Genomic DNA, 17,173 nt, shown 5'->3' with positions numbered 1-17,173 from the left:
ATTTACGGCTTACGCCCGCATCATTCGGCAACGAAGTCAGCCTGCGTCTCTCTGGAGTGGAGTTACATAAAATAAAGCAGCGGCAGCATGTAAGCTGTAGTAGAGAAGTTGGTAAGGCGGCGAACTGCCGTGGTAATGGATGTAGATTCGTATACTACTAGATACGAATTTTTTTTCTCTCTCTTCGTGTTTGCAATGCATTCTGAGACTTCGTTAATCGTCAAAGTTAAGCATTTTTCTGAAATATTCGTTGTAATTTAGACGTAAGAGCAAGCTTTCTCAGCAACGAGTATCTCCGATTTCGTTCCTTCCATAGGTTCAAGAAATGAAAGATGAAATTACTGTGCGTGAAACAACTGACTGTGACAAATAACTCACAATTTTTTTCGGAATACGCTGCGATTTGCGAGAGTGTGATCAGACAGGAACCTAAGAGCACAACGTAAATTACTGCGAATGAGACTAGCAGCAATCGTCTTTATACTTTAGCTTGTCACAATTATTTATCTGCGATCGAATCGTTAACAACAGCAGACAGAGATGAAAGGTTCCCGCCACAATATTTTCAGACTGTACAACCATATATGAAACATTTTGATTCATCAGATGCATGTTACAAACTACAACGAACTTCTATAGCTGCACTCGCTACACAATCTACAAAAGGCGATTTTATAAATTTTGTTTTTATGAACCAAATCGTTGATGTATCATATAGGGAAGTAGGCTACTTCATCATTTGGATCTCAAGGAGCCTGCACAACCACATTCTATGCATCATCTTATTCTTTGACACTCTCTTAAAGAATTTTTCGGGCTCTTGGAGATGTGTTCCGTCTATGCAACTAATTGAAGGCAGTTTATCCCATACGCGTTTCGTTCCTTTTATGCGCGAAGCATCATCACGAATAAAAGAAGCGAAACACGTATGGCAATAAACAAACTGCCTTCAATTAGTTGCATGGACGGAACATGCCTCCATGAATTTTGAAGCAACTAAGGAACGACGGAAAACAGGGAAAATGACGAATTTTTCGGGTGTTTCTATAGACGTATTTGTACAGTGTGGTACTACACTCCATTCCTTAACTCATATTCCGAAGCGTAAAATCCAAAACAAGACGTCGATGTGAATGAAAATAACAAGACATAATATGACATTTAAATCAGTTTCCAGAACACAGTCAATATTCTATCGTTGTCATACATTCATGGAAGCCTGTGGTCAGCGAAATTTGAACAGTATTACATACTCTAACCACAGTTTTCGGTACTGTGAAGAATGGCATGCCTGTGTCGGCTGCTAGCATCTTCGAGTTCGTGCCGCTGTGGCGCTGCAGTGCGCATGCGCGGATCTGAGGCAGATTGCTTCTCATTGGTTGGCGCGAGGAGAACTGATAACAGCGTTTAGGTTCGCTAGAAACTTTCGGCATCGCTTTCGAAACGCGTACTGAATAATGTTGGGGCTCTGTTTCGAAAACAAGACCGTTCGGTGCGCTCGTATACGTGCGGTTAAAGGCGCTGCAGTCTGGAACCACAACACCGGTACGGTCGCAGGTTCGAATCCTGCCTCGGGCATGGATGTTTGTGATGTCCTTAGGTTAGTTAGGTTTAACTAGTTCTAAGTTCTAGGGGACTAATGACCTCAGAAGTTGAGTCCCATAGTGCTCAGAGCCATTTGAACCATTTTTGCGCTCGCATACCGAACCGATCGGGAAAATGGCGGAAAGATACAGCATAGGGTCCCATGAGTGATAGTCTGGGGTTCCATTTCTTTCCATATCAGGATGGCTTTGGTTGTCATCAGCAGGTCCCTCACAACACAGCAGGAGGTCTACGATATTCTTCGCCTCGTTTCGTTCCTCTTCGTTTCCCTTCGTTCAACAAGCTATCATGGACTTATATTTCAGTAAGATAATGCCCGTCCACACACGGTGAGTGCTTTTACTGCTTGTCTTCATGCTTGTCACACCCTTTCTTGGCCAGGAACTTCGCCGGATCCCTCCCGAATTGAAAACGTATGTAGTATTATAGGCAGGGCCCTCCAAACACCTCGGGATTTTGGTGATCTAAAGCACCATCTGGACACAATTTAGCACGATATCTCTCAACAGAACATCCTACAACTCTGTCAGATAATGCCAAGTCGATAATAATTGCCTGAATAAGGGCCGTAATTGGACCAACGCATTATTGACTTACACAGCTAGTGAAGCTCTTTCTCTTCAATAATCGTTCAGTTTTTCTGAAATTGTAATCATTTGTTTGTCTGTACATGTACATCACATTTACCGATATCCGTCCCATTCGGATCCCGCCGGGTTTTTTTATGAGTGTTTTTTTTCCCCTAAGCAACACAAATAAACTTTTATCTGTTTTCAGTTCCTATTACTTGTTATGATATTTTACCGGCCACTACATGCTCTATGTCTCCTTATACAATATACGTTTTTCTAATCATGTGATGTACCACGTGAGTAATCAGCTGCAGATTGTATGACATGTAAATTTAATAACTGATGAAGAAGTGAAAATGTATAATCTCTCAGCCGATAAAAACACAGCACATTTATTAATGGAGGGCTTTTGTGTTTCAGCATCAAGATATTGCCTGCCATGGTCTTCGACAACCTGAACTCGCTCGAGACTCTCAACTTGCAGAACAACAAACTGACGCACATCCCGGAGGAGGTCATGGAGCCCATCATGGATACCCTGCGCGTCGTCGACATTATGGGTATGTGCTGCACTCACTATAAGTGAGGCAAGGAAAATGTTTGCTTTACATGCCATTTTTTCAGTTATCATATATTCGACTTTCATTCCAGCTGACGCTATTTGTCGCACTCTTGTCCCATTTCTTCTTTCTTCCTTTCTTTCTCACTAATCTAGTTGTCCATTTCTGTTTCGCATTCTCACTTCCCTAGTATTCACTGCGGGAGAATCTGAAGTTTATTCACACTGACACTGAGGGAATTTCACTGTTTTAAATTTTACTTTGACCCCGGTACTGCTATGAAGTAGCTAATCTGATTTAGAAAGCCAACAATAACAGGCAGGATATTCCCTGTACTAACTGCATGCATCTCTAAAACTGTCTTCCCATGACGCTTTATACAGAAGATAAAGCCGCAATCGGTTTATCAGGTTCTACAAAAATGATAGCACAACAAAGTTTAGGATCGTTTTAAGTTGTTGATGTGTCTTTCCAGCGAGAAAAATAGCTCACTTGTACTGTAACATTTGTTCCTTGACATTCCTACTTCGGATCATCATAATGAAATAACATTCAACATACACAACTACTGCTTATTAATAAAATCTCTTGGGCAGCCCATTTGAAGCTAGTTTTTTTGTCTCAAATGCTAATGGGCTGTACTCAAATGGTTCAAATGGCTCTGAGCACTATGCGACTTAACTTCTGAGGTCATCAGTCGCCTAGAAATTAGAACTAATTAAACCTAACTAACCTAAGGACATCACACACATCCATGCCCGAGGCAGGATTCGAACTTGCGCCTAGAAACGCTCGGCCACACCGGCCGGCCTGGGCTGTACTACTCACTACTGCAAAGAAAGGTAATGCGTTATGGCCGGCCCCGTGGCCATGCGGTTCTAGGCGCTACAGTCTGGAACCGCGCGACCGCTACGGTCGCAGGTTCGAATCCTGCCTCGGGCATGGATGTGTGTGATGTTCTTAGATTAGTTAGGTTTAAATAGTTCTAAGTTCTAGGGGACTGATGACCAAAGAAGTTAAGTCCCATACTGCTCAGAGCCATTTGAACAATTTTTTTAATGCGTTGTGTATGCGGAAAAAAGAGAGGATTTTCAGTGCGGCGACATTTAGGTTACAAATTTCTTTTAAAAGATAGTTCAGTACAATTATTCCATCTTAATACATATCTACAGTTAAAAATTGCAAATCCAAATCAGAAAAATTTCCAGTGACCAATGGACACTCATTAGTCTGTCGGACTACACCGAGGTGATGCAGTGGAATCACTTTCGTCAAGAAGGGGGTACAAATCTCCGCCTACCTTTTCTTATTTATGCCTTCCGTGATTTGCCTAAATCGCTTCTGGAGAAAGCCTGGATGTTATCTTAACACGCTATGCCTGCTTCCTCAGTATACATTTTTCAACAGAAGAAATCCTTTGTCTAAGTCATCACAGTATCGACGAGACATTAAGCTGTAACGTGCCTTTATTTCCGGCCAAGTGCTTTAAATATATACCACTGAAGTTCTGCTTCCGCCCGCGTTACAATGTCTGTACTTACAATCCAGATAAATAATTCATCATTTCATTGTGTGCCTGGGAACTGATAGAGAATGGCATTATAATATCTTGCTTCGAAATTAAATTACAAGCGCTCTAAGGCTACAATTTACGAGAAAATTTTTTAAGAAAGCTATATTTTTTATTTCGCTAATTCTAGTCACTGCGGTACAGCTCTGATGATTTATATAGTTAAATTCTGGTAATACTGAACCCTCACACGATGCTTCGTTGGAAAGGAGTGTAAGTGTACTACTGGCAGAGAAACTGCACCAGATTGCGAAACAATTCTTCTCCTAATTCAGTTTATAAAAACTTTGTTAAAACTTTAGGTCCCCCTCGCAAAGAAAATGCAGTTTCTCTATTACTACCAGAAAAAATTGAAAAAAGTACCCATAAAACAGTTTCAGGTAAAGCTGGGTGCTGACCAGCAGCTAGGTGGATAACTATCTTCTATTTCATCGTCGTTAAAGACTGAACCGAACTTATTTACAGCACATGAAAGAGAATGGAAATACAATTTCATAATGGTTTTAAAGTGAACTATACAAAAATTCTCTGTAGATCCATCTTTATATAGATGGTAGCAAGACTCGGCTGTCCGATAGAGGATGTCAAATTAAATGCCTTTCAGCCGTCTAGTTTCCAACCTTATTTTATTTGACAACCAGTTTCAGCGTTTTATTACGCCATCTTCAGACCCCTGACCGACGTTTAGGACGAATCTACCTCGGTTCTGATCACAACAGGGGCCAAAAATACTGGTATTAGTAAATTTTTGCTATAGTGATCAATTAAACCATTACCTGCGGACTCATCACGCAGTAGTAAAACGCTGGAACTGGTTGCTAAATAAAATAAGGTTGGAAACTAGACGGCTGAAAGGTATTTAACTTGACATTCTATACAAAAATTGCTGTGTTAATTGCATCATCGCCATTATTATCCGGCATTTGACATCGACTACTGGATAAATGTTGCTTCCAGATATCTCCACCGATTTCGTTAAGTTGCGCACGTCCAAGTTGCTCTCAGGTGGTTTCTAATTTAATCTACCGAACTTCTGTTATATTGCCTTCTCGTTATTTTCTTAAACACTTAAATCGAGCAAAAAAATCCGTTGATCGCTCTAGCACTTGTTCAACTAACTGTATATCCAACCTACCTCCTTTTCATTTCCATTTACAGCAATAATTACCTTCTCTCTCTAGTTTCTTTCCGAATCAGTTTGTGTTTTCGCTCTGCTACTAATTCCCTTCATGCGTCTCAGTATTGTTCGCTTAACAACCCTCAATGTTTTAATAATTCCTCATTAAATACCCACGTCATATAGAAGTGGTGGAACACAAAGACAACAAGCTTTCCTTTTCAGACACAACGGGATAGCCCAATAAGAACAATAATTTGGTTGAAGTGGCAGCTGATTTGTAGAGCAGCGTAAAATTCCAGCCAATTTGATCCCTTTCTTCTTAAAAGTTAGATGTCTGAGTCTTTTTGGATTCATTTTCATAAAATAATCTTTGGCTTTCTTTAACAGCGAGTGAAATGTGTCCTCAGTTCAAAGATTAGCCACAGTTGCTTGGTCTTCAGATCTTATCATCTTGGATGCCTTGAAATTTGGATGATGTAGAGATCTAGACAGTTCTTTCGATATTATAACGCTTCAGTAGCATCTGTCATATTTAAAATTGTTTCAGACTTTTCGAGAGGTCCCTAGTACTTAAAAGGCTGACAGTCTTTTATCTCTAATTGAGCTCCACTGCATTCTGACACTCTTTTCAGGACACACACTCAAAGTCTTCATGAAACGTACTTTTGCAGTCCACTACGTCGGACGCACTGGAACTCAGGTGCAGTTTTCGTTTCGTCTCGTCGGCACCAGAAGGTAGTCCCACATCTAAATTTACATTTTTCCTTTCTGCGGACGTTGCTGACGATGTGCGACAGACTAATAATGAGAAAGGCTTTGATCACGTATTTTTCACTTTCTATACTTTTCTTTTCCAGTTTCCTGAACACATTCCATTCTTTGATTTCCGTTGACTTCTGCTGTTCAACTTGTAAATAAACCTAATATGGGTGGCGCAGGATCCGTAGCACTAAAGCACTATAATTTATAAACCATTACCTGACTAAACACGTGAGGCAATACTAACCTTACGACTTATCTTAGAAGAAAGATTAAGAAAAGGCAAACCTACGTTTATAGCATTTGTAGACTTAGAGAAAGCTTTTGACAATGTTAACTGGAATACTCTCTTTCAAATTCTGAAGGTGGCAGGGGTAAAATACAGGGAGCGAAAGGCTATTTACAATTTGTACAGAAACCAGGTGCAGTTATAAGAGTCGAGGGGCATGAAAGGGAAGCAGTGGTTGGGAAAGGAGAAAGACAGGGTTGTAGTCTCTCCCCGATGTTATTCAATCTGTATATTGAGCAAGCAGTAAAGGAAACAAAAGAAAAATTTGGAGTAGGTATTAAAATTCATGGAGAAGAAATAAAAACTTTGAGGTTCGCCGATGACATTGTAATTCTGTCAGAGACAGCGAAGGACTTGGAAGAGCAGTTGAACGGAATGGACAGTGTCTTGAAAGGAGGATATAAGATGAACATCAACAAAAGCAAAACGAGGATAATGGAATGTAGTCAAATTAAATCGGGTGATGCTGAGGGAATTAAATTAGGAAATGAGAGACTTAAAGTAGTAAAGGAGTTTTGCTATTTAGGGAGTAAAATAACTGATGATGGTCGAAATAGAGAGGATATAAAATGTAGACTGGCAATGGCAAGGAAATCGTTTCTGAAGAAGAGAAATTTGTTAACGTCGAGTATAGATTTAAGTGTCAGGAAGTCGTTTCTGAAAGTATTTGTATGGGGCGTAGCCATGTATGGAAGTGAAACATGGACGATAACTAGTTTGGACAAGAAGAGAATAGAAGCTTTCGAGCCGGCTGCTGGTGGTCGAGCGGTTCTGGCGCTACAGTCTGGAACCGCGCGACTGCTACGGTCGCAGGTTCGAATCCTGCCTCGGGCATGGATGTGTGTGTTGTCCTTAGATTAATTAGGTTTAAGTAGTTCTAAGTTCTAGGGGACTTAGGACCTCAGCAGTTGAGTCCCATAGTGCTCAGAGCCATTTGAACCATTTTTTTTAGAAGCTTTCGAAATGTGGTGCTACAGAAGAATGCTGAAGACAAGGTGGGTAGATCACGTAACTAATGAAGAGGTATTGAATAGGATTGGGGAGAAGAGAAGTTTGTGGCACAACTAGACTAGAAGAAGGGATCGGTTGGTGGGACATGTTTTGAGGCATCAAGGGATCACAAATTTAGCATTGGAGGGCAGCGTGGAGGGTAAAAATCGTAGAGGGAGACCAATAGATCAATACACTAAGCAGATTCAGAGTGATGTAGGTTGCAGTAGGTACTGGGAGATGAAGAAGCTTGCACAGGATAGAGTAGCATGGAGAGCTGCATCAAACCAGTCTCAGGACTGAAGACCACAACAACAACAACAACAACCTGACTAAATTTAGTCGAGGCACTGAAACAACTTGTCTTAGTTGGCTTTGTTATGTCCATTAAGATGGCAAGAAAAAACAGCCGACAGTGCCGTGAAATACTTAAATATCACCCCCTGCTTCCTGTTCATAAGGAGAAAACTGTTAGCGCGCTAAGCGACGACGTAGTAGCGTGTCAAGACCGGCAGACCGTGAAAAGAATGCGGTGTTGTTACGGCCTCACGTGGTTCTGAGGTAGTACTCATGTATGCACTGGTTGGTCGGATAAGCCTTTTCGTCTCAGTTAAGATTTACATAGACACGAACAATACGAAGAACACGTCTATATTCGAACACTAATACTCGGATAAATTTCAACACTGATGTGCAGTACTATCTGATCAAATGTACCCGGGCACCACTTAGTGGACATTACCATCAGGTGTGTCCACCGTTCGCATTAATTACGACTTGAGCTATGCTGGTGGCGCTTTCAACGAGGTTGCTGAATGTCTGTGAAGGAATGGCGGCCAAGAGCCGTAACCAGAGCAGGTAGTGGTGCTGGACGCTGTGGTCTAGAGCGAAGCCGACGTTCTCACTCATTCCAGAGGTCTCCCGTCGGGTTCAACTCGGAATTCGGGACAGACCAGTCCATTTCAGGAATGTTTTTGTCCGCAAGGTTAGGGCTTCAGACATACTGGTTCATGACAGGGTACATTGTCATGTTAATACAAACAATCATCGTTCCGAACTCTTCCTTTACTGTATGCGGAACACAATGTTGTAAAGTATCTCCATTTCCATCTTCATTTGGTGTTTTCTTTAGTGCAATAAGGGAACCACACCCTGACTACTGCATATTTATCTATTGGCACCACACTTGATGGCAACTAACGTTCTCTAGGCATTCACTAAACCCAAAACATTCTAGCGGATTGCCACACGGTCAAGTGCGATTCTTCATTCCAAATCACTCGTTCCCAGTAATACACCGTGCAGTGGCGTCGGTCTGTACATCGTCTCAACCGTCACATAGCACCGACTACAGAAATGTGAGGCAAATGAGGATTTGCTCGACCACTGTACCCCACTCTTCTTAACTCCTTACGCACAAACATTATCCTAGCCGGGTTTTTGGTAGGACATTTGAACTCACGAGTGACTCATTCTGCTGATTCCATTGACATTTCACAAACTCTCTCCGCAAGACTCGACTATCCCTGTCCGTCAGTATATGAAGAATAGCTGGTGTTGTTTTAGTTGTGGTTGCTCCATCACGTTAGCACTTTACATCACCAGCAATTGACTTGGGTAGCTTTGGAAGGGTTGAAAGGTCTCTGATAGATGTTTTAGTCATGTGGCATCCAATGACTAGTCCACGTTCGAAGACACTGAACTCTCCTGAGCGACCCGTTCTGTTAATATTCTGTCTCTATTGACAACATAATACTTCCCGTCCCTTTTATAATGGCGGCTTGCCCCACGTGAGGTACAGTAGCCAATTCCGCATTACATGGGGGTGTACATCCACAAGTGTATTTAACCAGTAGTCGCCATGTTTAGACAAAACATCCACATGATATTTCTACTTAAAAAGGAGTATTTCGCATAATGTATCACTGTTTTTCTCAGCACTTCTACAAGGAACTAACTCCTCTTTCTATACAGTACCATAATCTGTTGTGCTCTCCCACTTCTCTTCCTGAAATTAATCATCAAAATCGTCAAGTCACATCTTGTACAACCTTCCGTGTCATTTGCGTTATAATTGATATTAACTGAAAATGCAATACCTGACATTACCTGTGATTCAATCGAACATCAGTCAGACTTTGGGAGTATTCTGTTGGCGGAATGTTTCGCTTTGGGGTCTACGTTGTTCGGTGCAGCGGTATATCACGAAGCGATTTTTAGACAAAGTCTGACAACAATGTGCAGCAAACGATGTCTTTCGATAGTATTCTGGTGCACATTTGTGGTAATGTACAGCTGACAAGAATAGAACAAAACTTGTGAATAAAAATCTTGTGCCAATTACGATTCTTGAGTGAAGAGGCATTGACGCGAATATATTCCTCAAAACTGGCGGTTCTGTCTCAGTTACCTATCATTTTTAGTATTTTAATAATCCTGCACAAAGGTGAGCACATAATATTAATTTCAATTTAGTTCTGCTAACCTCCAACATTATAATTGAGAGTATTGCAGGGTTCCTGACGGCGAGGGGCTCATAGTAGGCGCTAGATGTGCTGTATGGTGTACTGTCGAAATTAAATTAAATGAACATTCCAAGACAAAAAAGGAAGTACCTCAAAGGAAATATTCGAATGGGACAGAAATCGGTAGATGTGATGCACGTAATCAGACAAACGAATGATTACAGTTTCAGAAAAGTTGGATGATTTCTTCAATAGGAAGATCTCCACAAATTGAGAAAGTCAGGCCTTGGTCTACCTCTATTCCTTACGCAAGCAGTTATTCGGCTTCACGTTGATGGATACAGTCGTCGCATGCCCTCCTGAGGGATATCGTGCCACATTCTTTACAAATTGGTGCTTTAGATCGTCAAAATTCCGAGCTAGTTGAAGGACCCTGGCCCTAATGATCCAATCGTTCTTAATTGGGGAGAGATCCGGCGACTACGCTAATCAATGTGGAATTTGGCAAGCACGGAGACAAGTGGTAGAAACTCTCGCCGTGTGCGGACGGGCATTGTCGTGTTGAAAGAAATATAAGCCCAGGATGGCTTACCATGCAGGGGAACAAAACGGGGCGTAGTATATCGTCAACGTACTGCTTTGCTGTAGGGGTGCCGTGGATGACAACGAAATGGATCCTGCTATGAAAAGAAATGGCACCCCATACCATCAATACGAGTTGGGCCGTATAGTGGGCGAGAGTCAGGTTGGTGTCTCACCGCTGCCTGGGACGAGACGTTTTCGGTCTGGAATTGTCTTCAGCGAAGATTCCCGATTCGAACTGTGCTCCGATGATCAACGAAGACTTCTCTTGTCTTCGTGCTTGCCAAATCCTACCTTGGCCAGCGTGGTCGCCGGACCTCTCGCGGATTGAGAACGTTTGGAGCATTATGGGCAGGGCCTTCCAACCAGTTCGGGACTTTGACGACCTAAGGCACTAGTTGGACAGAATTTGGCACGATATCCTCCAAGAGAACATCTGGCAACCCTATCGATGAATGCCAAGCCGAATAACTGTTTTCATAAGGCTCACAGATGGAGTGACGCGCAATTGACTTGTTTCAAATGGTTCTAATGGCTCTGAGCACTATGGGACTTAACATCTGAGATCATTAGTCTCCTAGAACTTAGAACTACTTAAACCTAAATAACCTAAGGACATCACACACATCCATGCCCGAGGCTGGATTCGAAACTGCGACCGTAGCGGTCGCGCGGCTCCAGACTGAAGCGCCTAGAACCACTCGGTCAAAACGGCCGGCAATTGACTTGCTCAATTTTTGAATAAATAATACAGTTTTTCTGAAATTGTAATCATTTGTTTGACTTTACATGTACATCACTTATATGATTTTCGTCGTAATCGGATAGTTCCTTCATGGTGCGTCGTTTTTTCCTTCTTTTATTGTGGTAACAATAAGGCTTGGTAGTGTTATGGTTCCAAACTACGGTATGCTGGGATAGTTTAACAGAATATACTTGTGGCGATATCTCACATCCTTTCTTTTCCTGACATTTTCCCCTTTCTTCACAGGGTCAGCATCCGTTAGGAGGACATCTGACATCTCTCGAGGTAACTGGTGGCTGGATGCTTCCTCCCTGGCTTTCCGACAGAATTTGGGTTTGTCTCTGTCCAGTGTTACCCAATGGTGGAAGTGTGTGGAAAACTGCCTGACCCCCATACTCAGGCTGGCCGGCACTCCGGCCCCTGTCGTTAATGTGTCAATGGCCGGCATGATATCCTGTTCCCGGGACTGGTGTCCTCGCAAATGTCAGTGCCGTCCAACAACTGACGTAAATCACACCTTGATGCAGAACGCCTCCCATGTAGCGTCTGCCCACTGGAGTTGTGCGCACAACCTCTTGACTCTTTTCCGCTTAGGTCTACCCAATGAACATCTACTAAAGCGCGTTGCCCCACTTTGTAGATTTCTTTTCCATTTTCAGTATCATCACTATCTAAAACTGGTCCCAAAATGGTTCAAACAGCTCGGAGCACTGTGGGACTTAACTTCTGAGGTCATCAGTCCCCTAGAACTTAGAACTACTTAAACCTAACCAACCTAAGGACATCATACACATCCATGCCCGAGGCAGGATTCGAACCTGCGACCGTAGCGGTCGCGCGGTTCCACACTGTAGCGCCTAGAACCGCTCGGCCACTCCGGCCGGCAACTGATGCCAGACGGACGAGCAATATTCTGGTATGGGTCAAACCATGTTTGGTAAGCTACCTGGTTGTGGATTTGCGCTTAAGTTTACTCAATGAACATGTACTAAAGCGCGTTGCCCCACTTTATACGTTTCTTTTCCATTTCCTGTATCATCCCTATCTGAAACTGATCCCAGACGGGCGAGCAGTATTCTGGTATGGGTCAAACCACGTTTGGTAAGCTACCAGTTTGTGGTTCAAATGGTTCAAATGGCTCTGAGCACTATGGGACTCAACTGCCGTGGTCATAAGTCCCCTAGAACTTAGAACTAGTTAAACCTAACTAACCTAAGGACAGCACACAACACCCAGCCATCACGAGGCAGAGAAAATCCCTGACCCCGCCGGGAATCGAACCCGGGAACCCGGGCGTGGGAAGCGAGAACGCTACCGCACGACCACGAGATGCGGGCACCAGTTTGTGGGTTTGCGCTTAAGTCTACTCACTGAACATTTACGAAAGCGCGTTGCCCCACTTTGTACGGTTCTTTTCCGTTTTCTGTTTCATCCCTATCCGAAAATGATCCTAGACGTACCAGCAATATTCTGGTACGGGTCAAACCACGATTGGTAAGCTACCTGGTTGTGGGTTTGCTCTTAAGTCTACTCAATGAACATGTACTGAAGTGTGTTGTCCCACATTGTAGGTTTTTCTGTATCATCCCCATCTGAAACTGATCCCAGATGGACGAGCAATATTCTGGTATGGGTCCAACCACGTTTGGTAAGCTACCTGGTCGTTGGTGAACAACATTTCCAGAGGATTAGTCCATCTGTCCTATCTGCAGTTAGTCTTATGTTGTGGTTTCACTTTAAATCACTCGGTATGCAAACTCCTAGACGTTTTATAGACGTGATTGCTTCCAGCTTTTGTCGTCCATTGAAAAGTGTTGTCCATCGTTCCAGACAAAAATTACAATTTTTTGAATGTTTCTGTAAGGGTGCCTAATGTGAGTCCTCTGTGCCAGCGACTGACGGACCGCCGCCTCTGTGTTGCAGACAACCCGCTGATATGCGACTGCGAGCTCCGCTGGTACAATGACTGGTTGCGGCAGCTGCGCGACCGCGACGACGCGGCGCTGCAGAACAAGCACACGCTCTGCACGATGCCGCACGAGCACCGCGAGTACAGCATCCGCAACATGCCGCTCGACAAGATGAGCTGCGTCGGCAAGAACATGGGCCAGACCGCCATGACGGGCGGCGCTCGCCGGGCGGACGCGCAGCCAGTGTTGGCAGCCCTAGCGGCGGCGCTCGCCGCCGCGGAGCTCGCGCTGCGCGTCTAGTGTTCTCCAGTGACGTCACCGCAGCCGCTGCTGTGGTCGGACGCCCTCTGGAGGGCCAGAGATGCCGGCCGCTTACCCGCACGGACCCGGCGCACGACCACCTCGGCAACAGTCTATCCACTTCCGCCTGCAGCTGTTGCCGTCGGAAAGTTGTATTCCATCATTCGATGACGCAATAAAAATATGCAGTTACGAACTATTGCCTCAGTGGAGTTGAGCGTGAGTCGAATGGTCCCCACTAGCATTCGTTGTTTATAGGTACGTCCAAATATAACAGAACAACACGTTTCTTTCAGAATACCATACATGTTATCTGGGAATGCAGGCTTTCTCGGCGAATTTCGATGGCGAACTCTTCTCGGGTAATCAGCCCAGTCAAGGCGTCTTTCTGCGGCAAGGTTTCGACATGTTTTCTACTCTTTATCTTCAGGCCTGAGGATGAGAAGTAAGAAACTTGTCGAGATGTAGCCGCAGAACGATGCCTTCCCTCGGCTGATAACCCGAGAAGACCTCATCAACCATCTAAATTTCCTTCTGTTCTAAGGCGTCGTCAAGCGTCTAGAATAATTGTTTCTAAATCAATGATCGCTTCTAAACTTCTCTCTTATACGAATGTACGTTATTCATAGCGGTACTTGCATAAAAGATCCAATTTCTCAGTTTTGATGAGATGACAGTAATCACACTTTAAATTATTTTTGAGACGCTAAGAGACTTTGGAGCTACCTTGTTATTTTAGAAGCTGACGTACCCGTAACACTTTCAGTTGCGCTTATTGTTTCTGTAAACAACTGTAAACTTTCTGTGTCGAGGTGTAGCCTTTCTAATTTTAATACTCTTCCATTGTTGGCACGCACTTATTTACGAGCTTCAGTTACGAGTTCGACCTGATAATTTTTTTAAGAGCGGCAGTATGTTTCATAATGTCGTCTAAACGCTTTCATATAAGAGAACAAGTATTTCGAAAGATGATACAGCTCTAACACATCTAAGGTAGCAAGCTGAACGAATGAGTTATAAATGTTGGCGAAATTCGTTAAACTAAGCCTATTGGATCATCGACTATGGCTTTTGAATATTGAAAGACAGGAAACGATTACTCCAAACGATGTTGTTCAGCTATATCTTGCCGTACCTTCAAATAAACCACGACTAATTTTCTGGCTCATCTGACGTGAGCAAGCCTCGTAGAGGGTCGTGGGCCGTGGTTCGCGCGGGGAAGTGTTCCGGCAGCTGAGAAACATGCGTCTCCGCACGTGCATGAATTTTTTTTTTCTGTTCTTTTTCGCACGTCGGAGCACCGTTAGCTGACACGAAATGCTCTTTACTTTACATATCTTAGCTGAGCCGCTGGCGAACGGTGCGCGTCAGGAGCTGAGGCGCGCCGCGCTTGTCAGCGGCTACGCTTGCTACTTATATGCACGAGGATCTGATCCATCTGTGAAATGTCATACATATCAGACTGTTCCTATGATTGCTGGGTTAGTGTACCACTGTTATGCGTAGCCATTTACAGATCTATTTGCTGTTCTACACCGTTTTCTTAAGCTCTTTGAACAAACAAAAAATGTGGAAAGAAAAGAATGAATCGTGCATATCATCTACAGTACCGTATATTTTCTAACTAAATAGTTTAGAATTTTGTTTTGTGAGTATCTTAATGTGGACTGAAAACTATTTCACCGTCAGCTAACAGGCTGAGATATGTGTGATGTCGTCAACCTGTTAAAAAAAATGGCAATTGTGTTTCTCTTTGACAGTGACCAAATTAATTTCTTGTTTGTTTATTGAAGGGGCAATCGTCAGGACGTAGTCATTAGTATTGTGACTGTGTAACGTGACAGGTTGTCACGAAGAGACTAACATTTACCACAGCATAGGGAACATTACCATGGCCACATATAATTATTTGTAGTGTTACATGTATCAGGATGAGTGTAGAATGTAAGGAATCACAGTGAGTTCCGAAGCCGTATCCTGCCTGGCGCTCATAGCTTTCACTTCCCGCCCTTGTTGTTACCATATGGGACGCAACTTGGCTACAACGTTGCAGTCACTTCTGTTGCTGGCTTATCATAGAAATTACTGGAACTTATCGGCAGGAAAGAAACAACACTGATTGTTCTTTTAATAGTTAGTTGAGGAGACCACACAAAAAATTAAATCGTAGCTCATTTCACGGTTCTGCTGTCAGCAAGCTAGCAGCTACCGTGATCGTGCCAGGCGCTATCTATCACGCATAAGCGTGAGAGAGAGAGCCTCACGGTACTCTAAGACAATGGCAAATACACCACCCTCTGCCCTCTGCTAGTCCCAGTAGTCTTTGGAAACCCGGTCAACTGGCTTCCCACGTGAAATTACCTACGCACATCGTCCTAAAAATTCATCAGTAGTGAGTGACAAATTTGTGTCATCATCAACTCTTTCTTAGTTTTTCACTAGTTTTCTTACCATCCCTAACCTCTCTGTCTGTTACAGTCTCCACGCACACATGTACCACAATCCTCTCTGAACTTAGGCAGTCGTGTGTTTGGTGACTGCTTAAGTTCTCTGTATATTACATGACCTCGCCTTGTGCGAACGTCTACTATTCAAGAAATTCACTGCGCGACGTATCTACAAATCGCGACGAACTCTCAGAAATTGGAAAAAAAAAATGTTTCTCGGCCCGACGTTTTTTGATCTATAGCTTTTCTCGTGTAGAACTGGCAATTTTAGCAAGCCATTTACCCATTTTTCTTGCAACAAAGATTTCATTTTTACCATTTGTTGGTCGTGATATTTATTGTTCGTGTAGCCGGGCAGGACATCCATGCAGTCTTTCGAAGAGGCAAATGTGACATTGCTGTTCATGTTAGCACACAATGTCGTATTTAAAGGCAGGGGCTACTTCGCACCCTGAAAGCGGGGAACTCACTACGCACGTATATTTGGTGTTGCAATAAGAGTTATATATACATACATATTATATATATATATATATCTTTGCTGTGTTTTATATTTTATTCACTGTGTACTAGCGTACACAGAATTACTGCACGTAGCGGTATGGAACCATAAGAAAACATATCCTTTGTTTTGAGTCGCCTAAGCTTCCCGGAGTCATCCCTCATATTTTTATAAGAATTCTTACATGTGTCAGGTCGTTATCTAGAATGACTACGGGGAGGGCTTCTCAGACAAACAAATTACATTTTTTACATTTTTGTCGAAAATATAATATATAGAATTATATACATATATGTGTAAGCACATTCATATAGACATGTTATTTGTGCGTATTAATATCTTTATATTCATATGATATGCTTAAATGTTTCTCTCTCACTAAAAGGTACAAAATGTTTAACTTTATTCATTGTAAAAGGCTATGATGTTGCATTTATGTATGTGAAGTAAATTTTAGTCAAATAAAGTGAATATCTAATGGACGTTTCTGAAGTTAAGTACAAATTATTTCATCTTAATGTCCTTTTTCTTAAGGAACGTACACATTTTACGTAGAATAGTTCCACTTGATGCACTGCTTAATAATAAATACTCATTGATCTCAAGCAACTATTTTAGTCACATGATGATAAAACACCGATGTCCAAAATTAAAGCAAAAAACTGAAATTTTTGAAGGTTGCGTTTATTTTGGCACAAAACAGTATAATCAGGTGATAGTAAAGTAGAAACAATATAAAGAATACAGAACGTAAACA

General features: G+C 42.7%; 1 protein-coding gene across 1 annotated transcript in view; it reads left to right on the top strand.

The window, feature by feature from the left end:
* The window catches only part of LOC126251629 (leucine-rich repeat-containing protein 70), a 630,906-nt gene extending 614,008 nt beyond the window's left edge, over positions 1 to 16,898 (top strand). Inside the window, exons 8-9 of the mRNA XM_049952173.1 lie at positions 2,598 to 2,737; positions 13,181 to 16,898. Coding sequence (XP_049808130.1) covers positions 2,598 to 2,737; positions 13,181 to 13,467 — 427 coding nt within the window. The 3' untranslated portion in view covers positions 13,468 to 16,898. The remainder of the gene's footprint in view (positions 1 to 2,597; positions 2,738 to 13,180) is intronic.
* Positions 16,899 to 17,173: the final 275 nt, after the last annotated feature.

The sequence above is a fragment of the Schistocerca nitens genome, chromosome 4, assembly GCF_023898315.1.
Source record: "Schistocerca nitens isolate TAMUIC-IGC-003100 chromosome 4, iqSchNite1.1, whole genome shotgun sequence".
In the NCBI taxonomy this organism is placed as follows: Eukaryota; Metazoa; Arthropoda; class Insecta; order Orthoptera; family Acrididae; genus Schistocerca; species Schistocerca nitens.
This window is presented reverse-complemented; position numbering and strand designations above follow the sequence as displayed.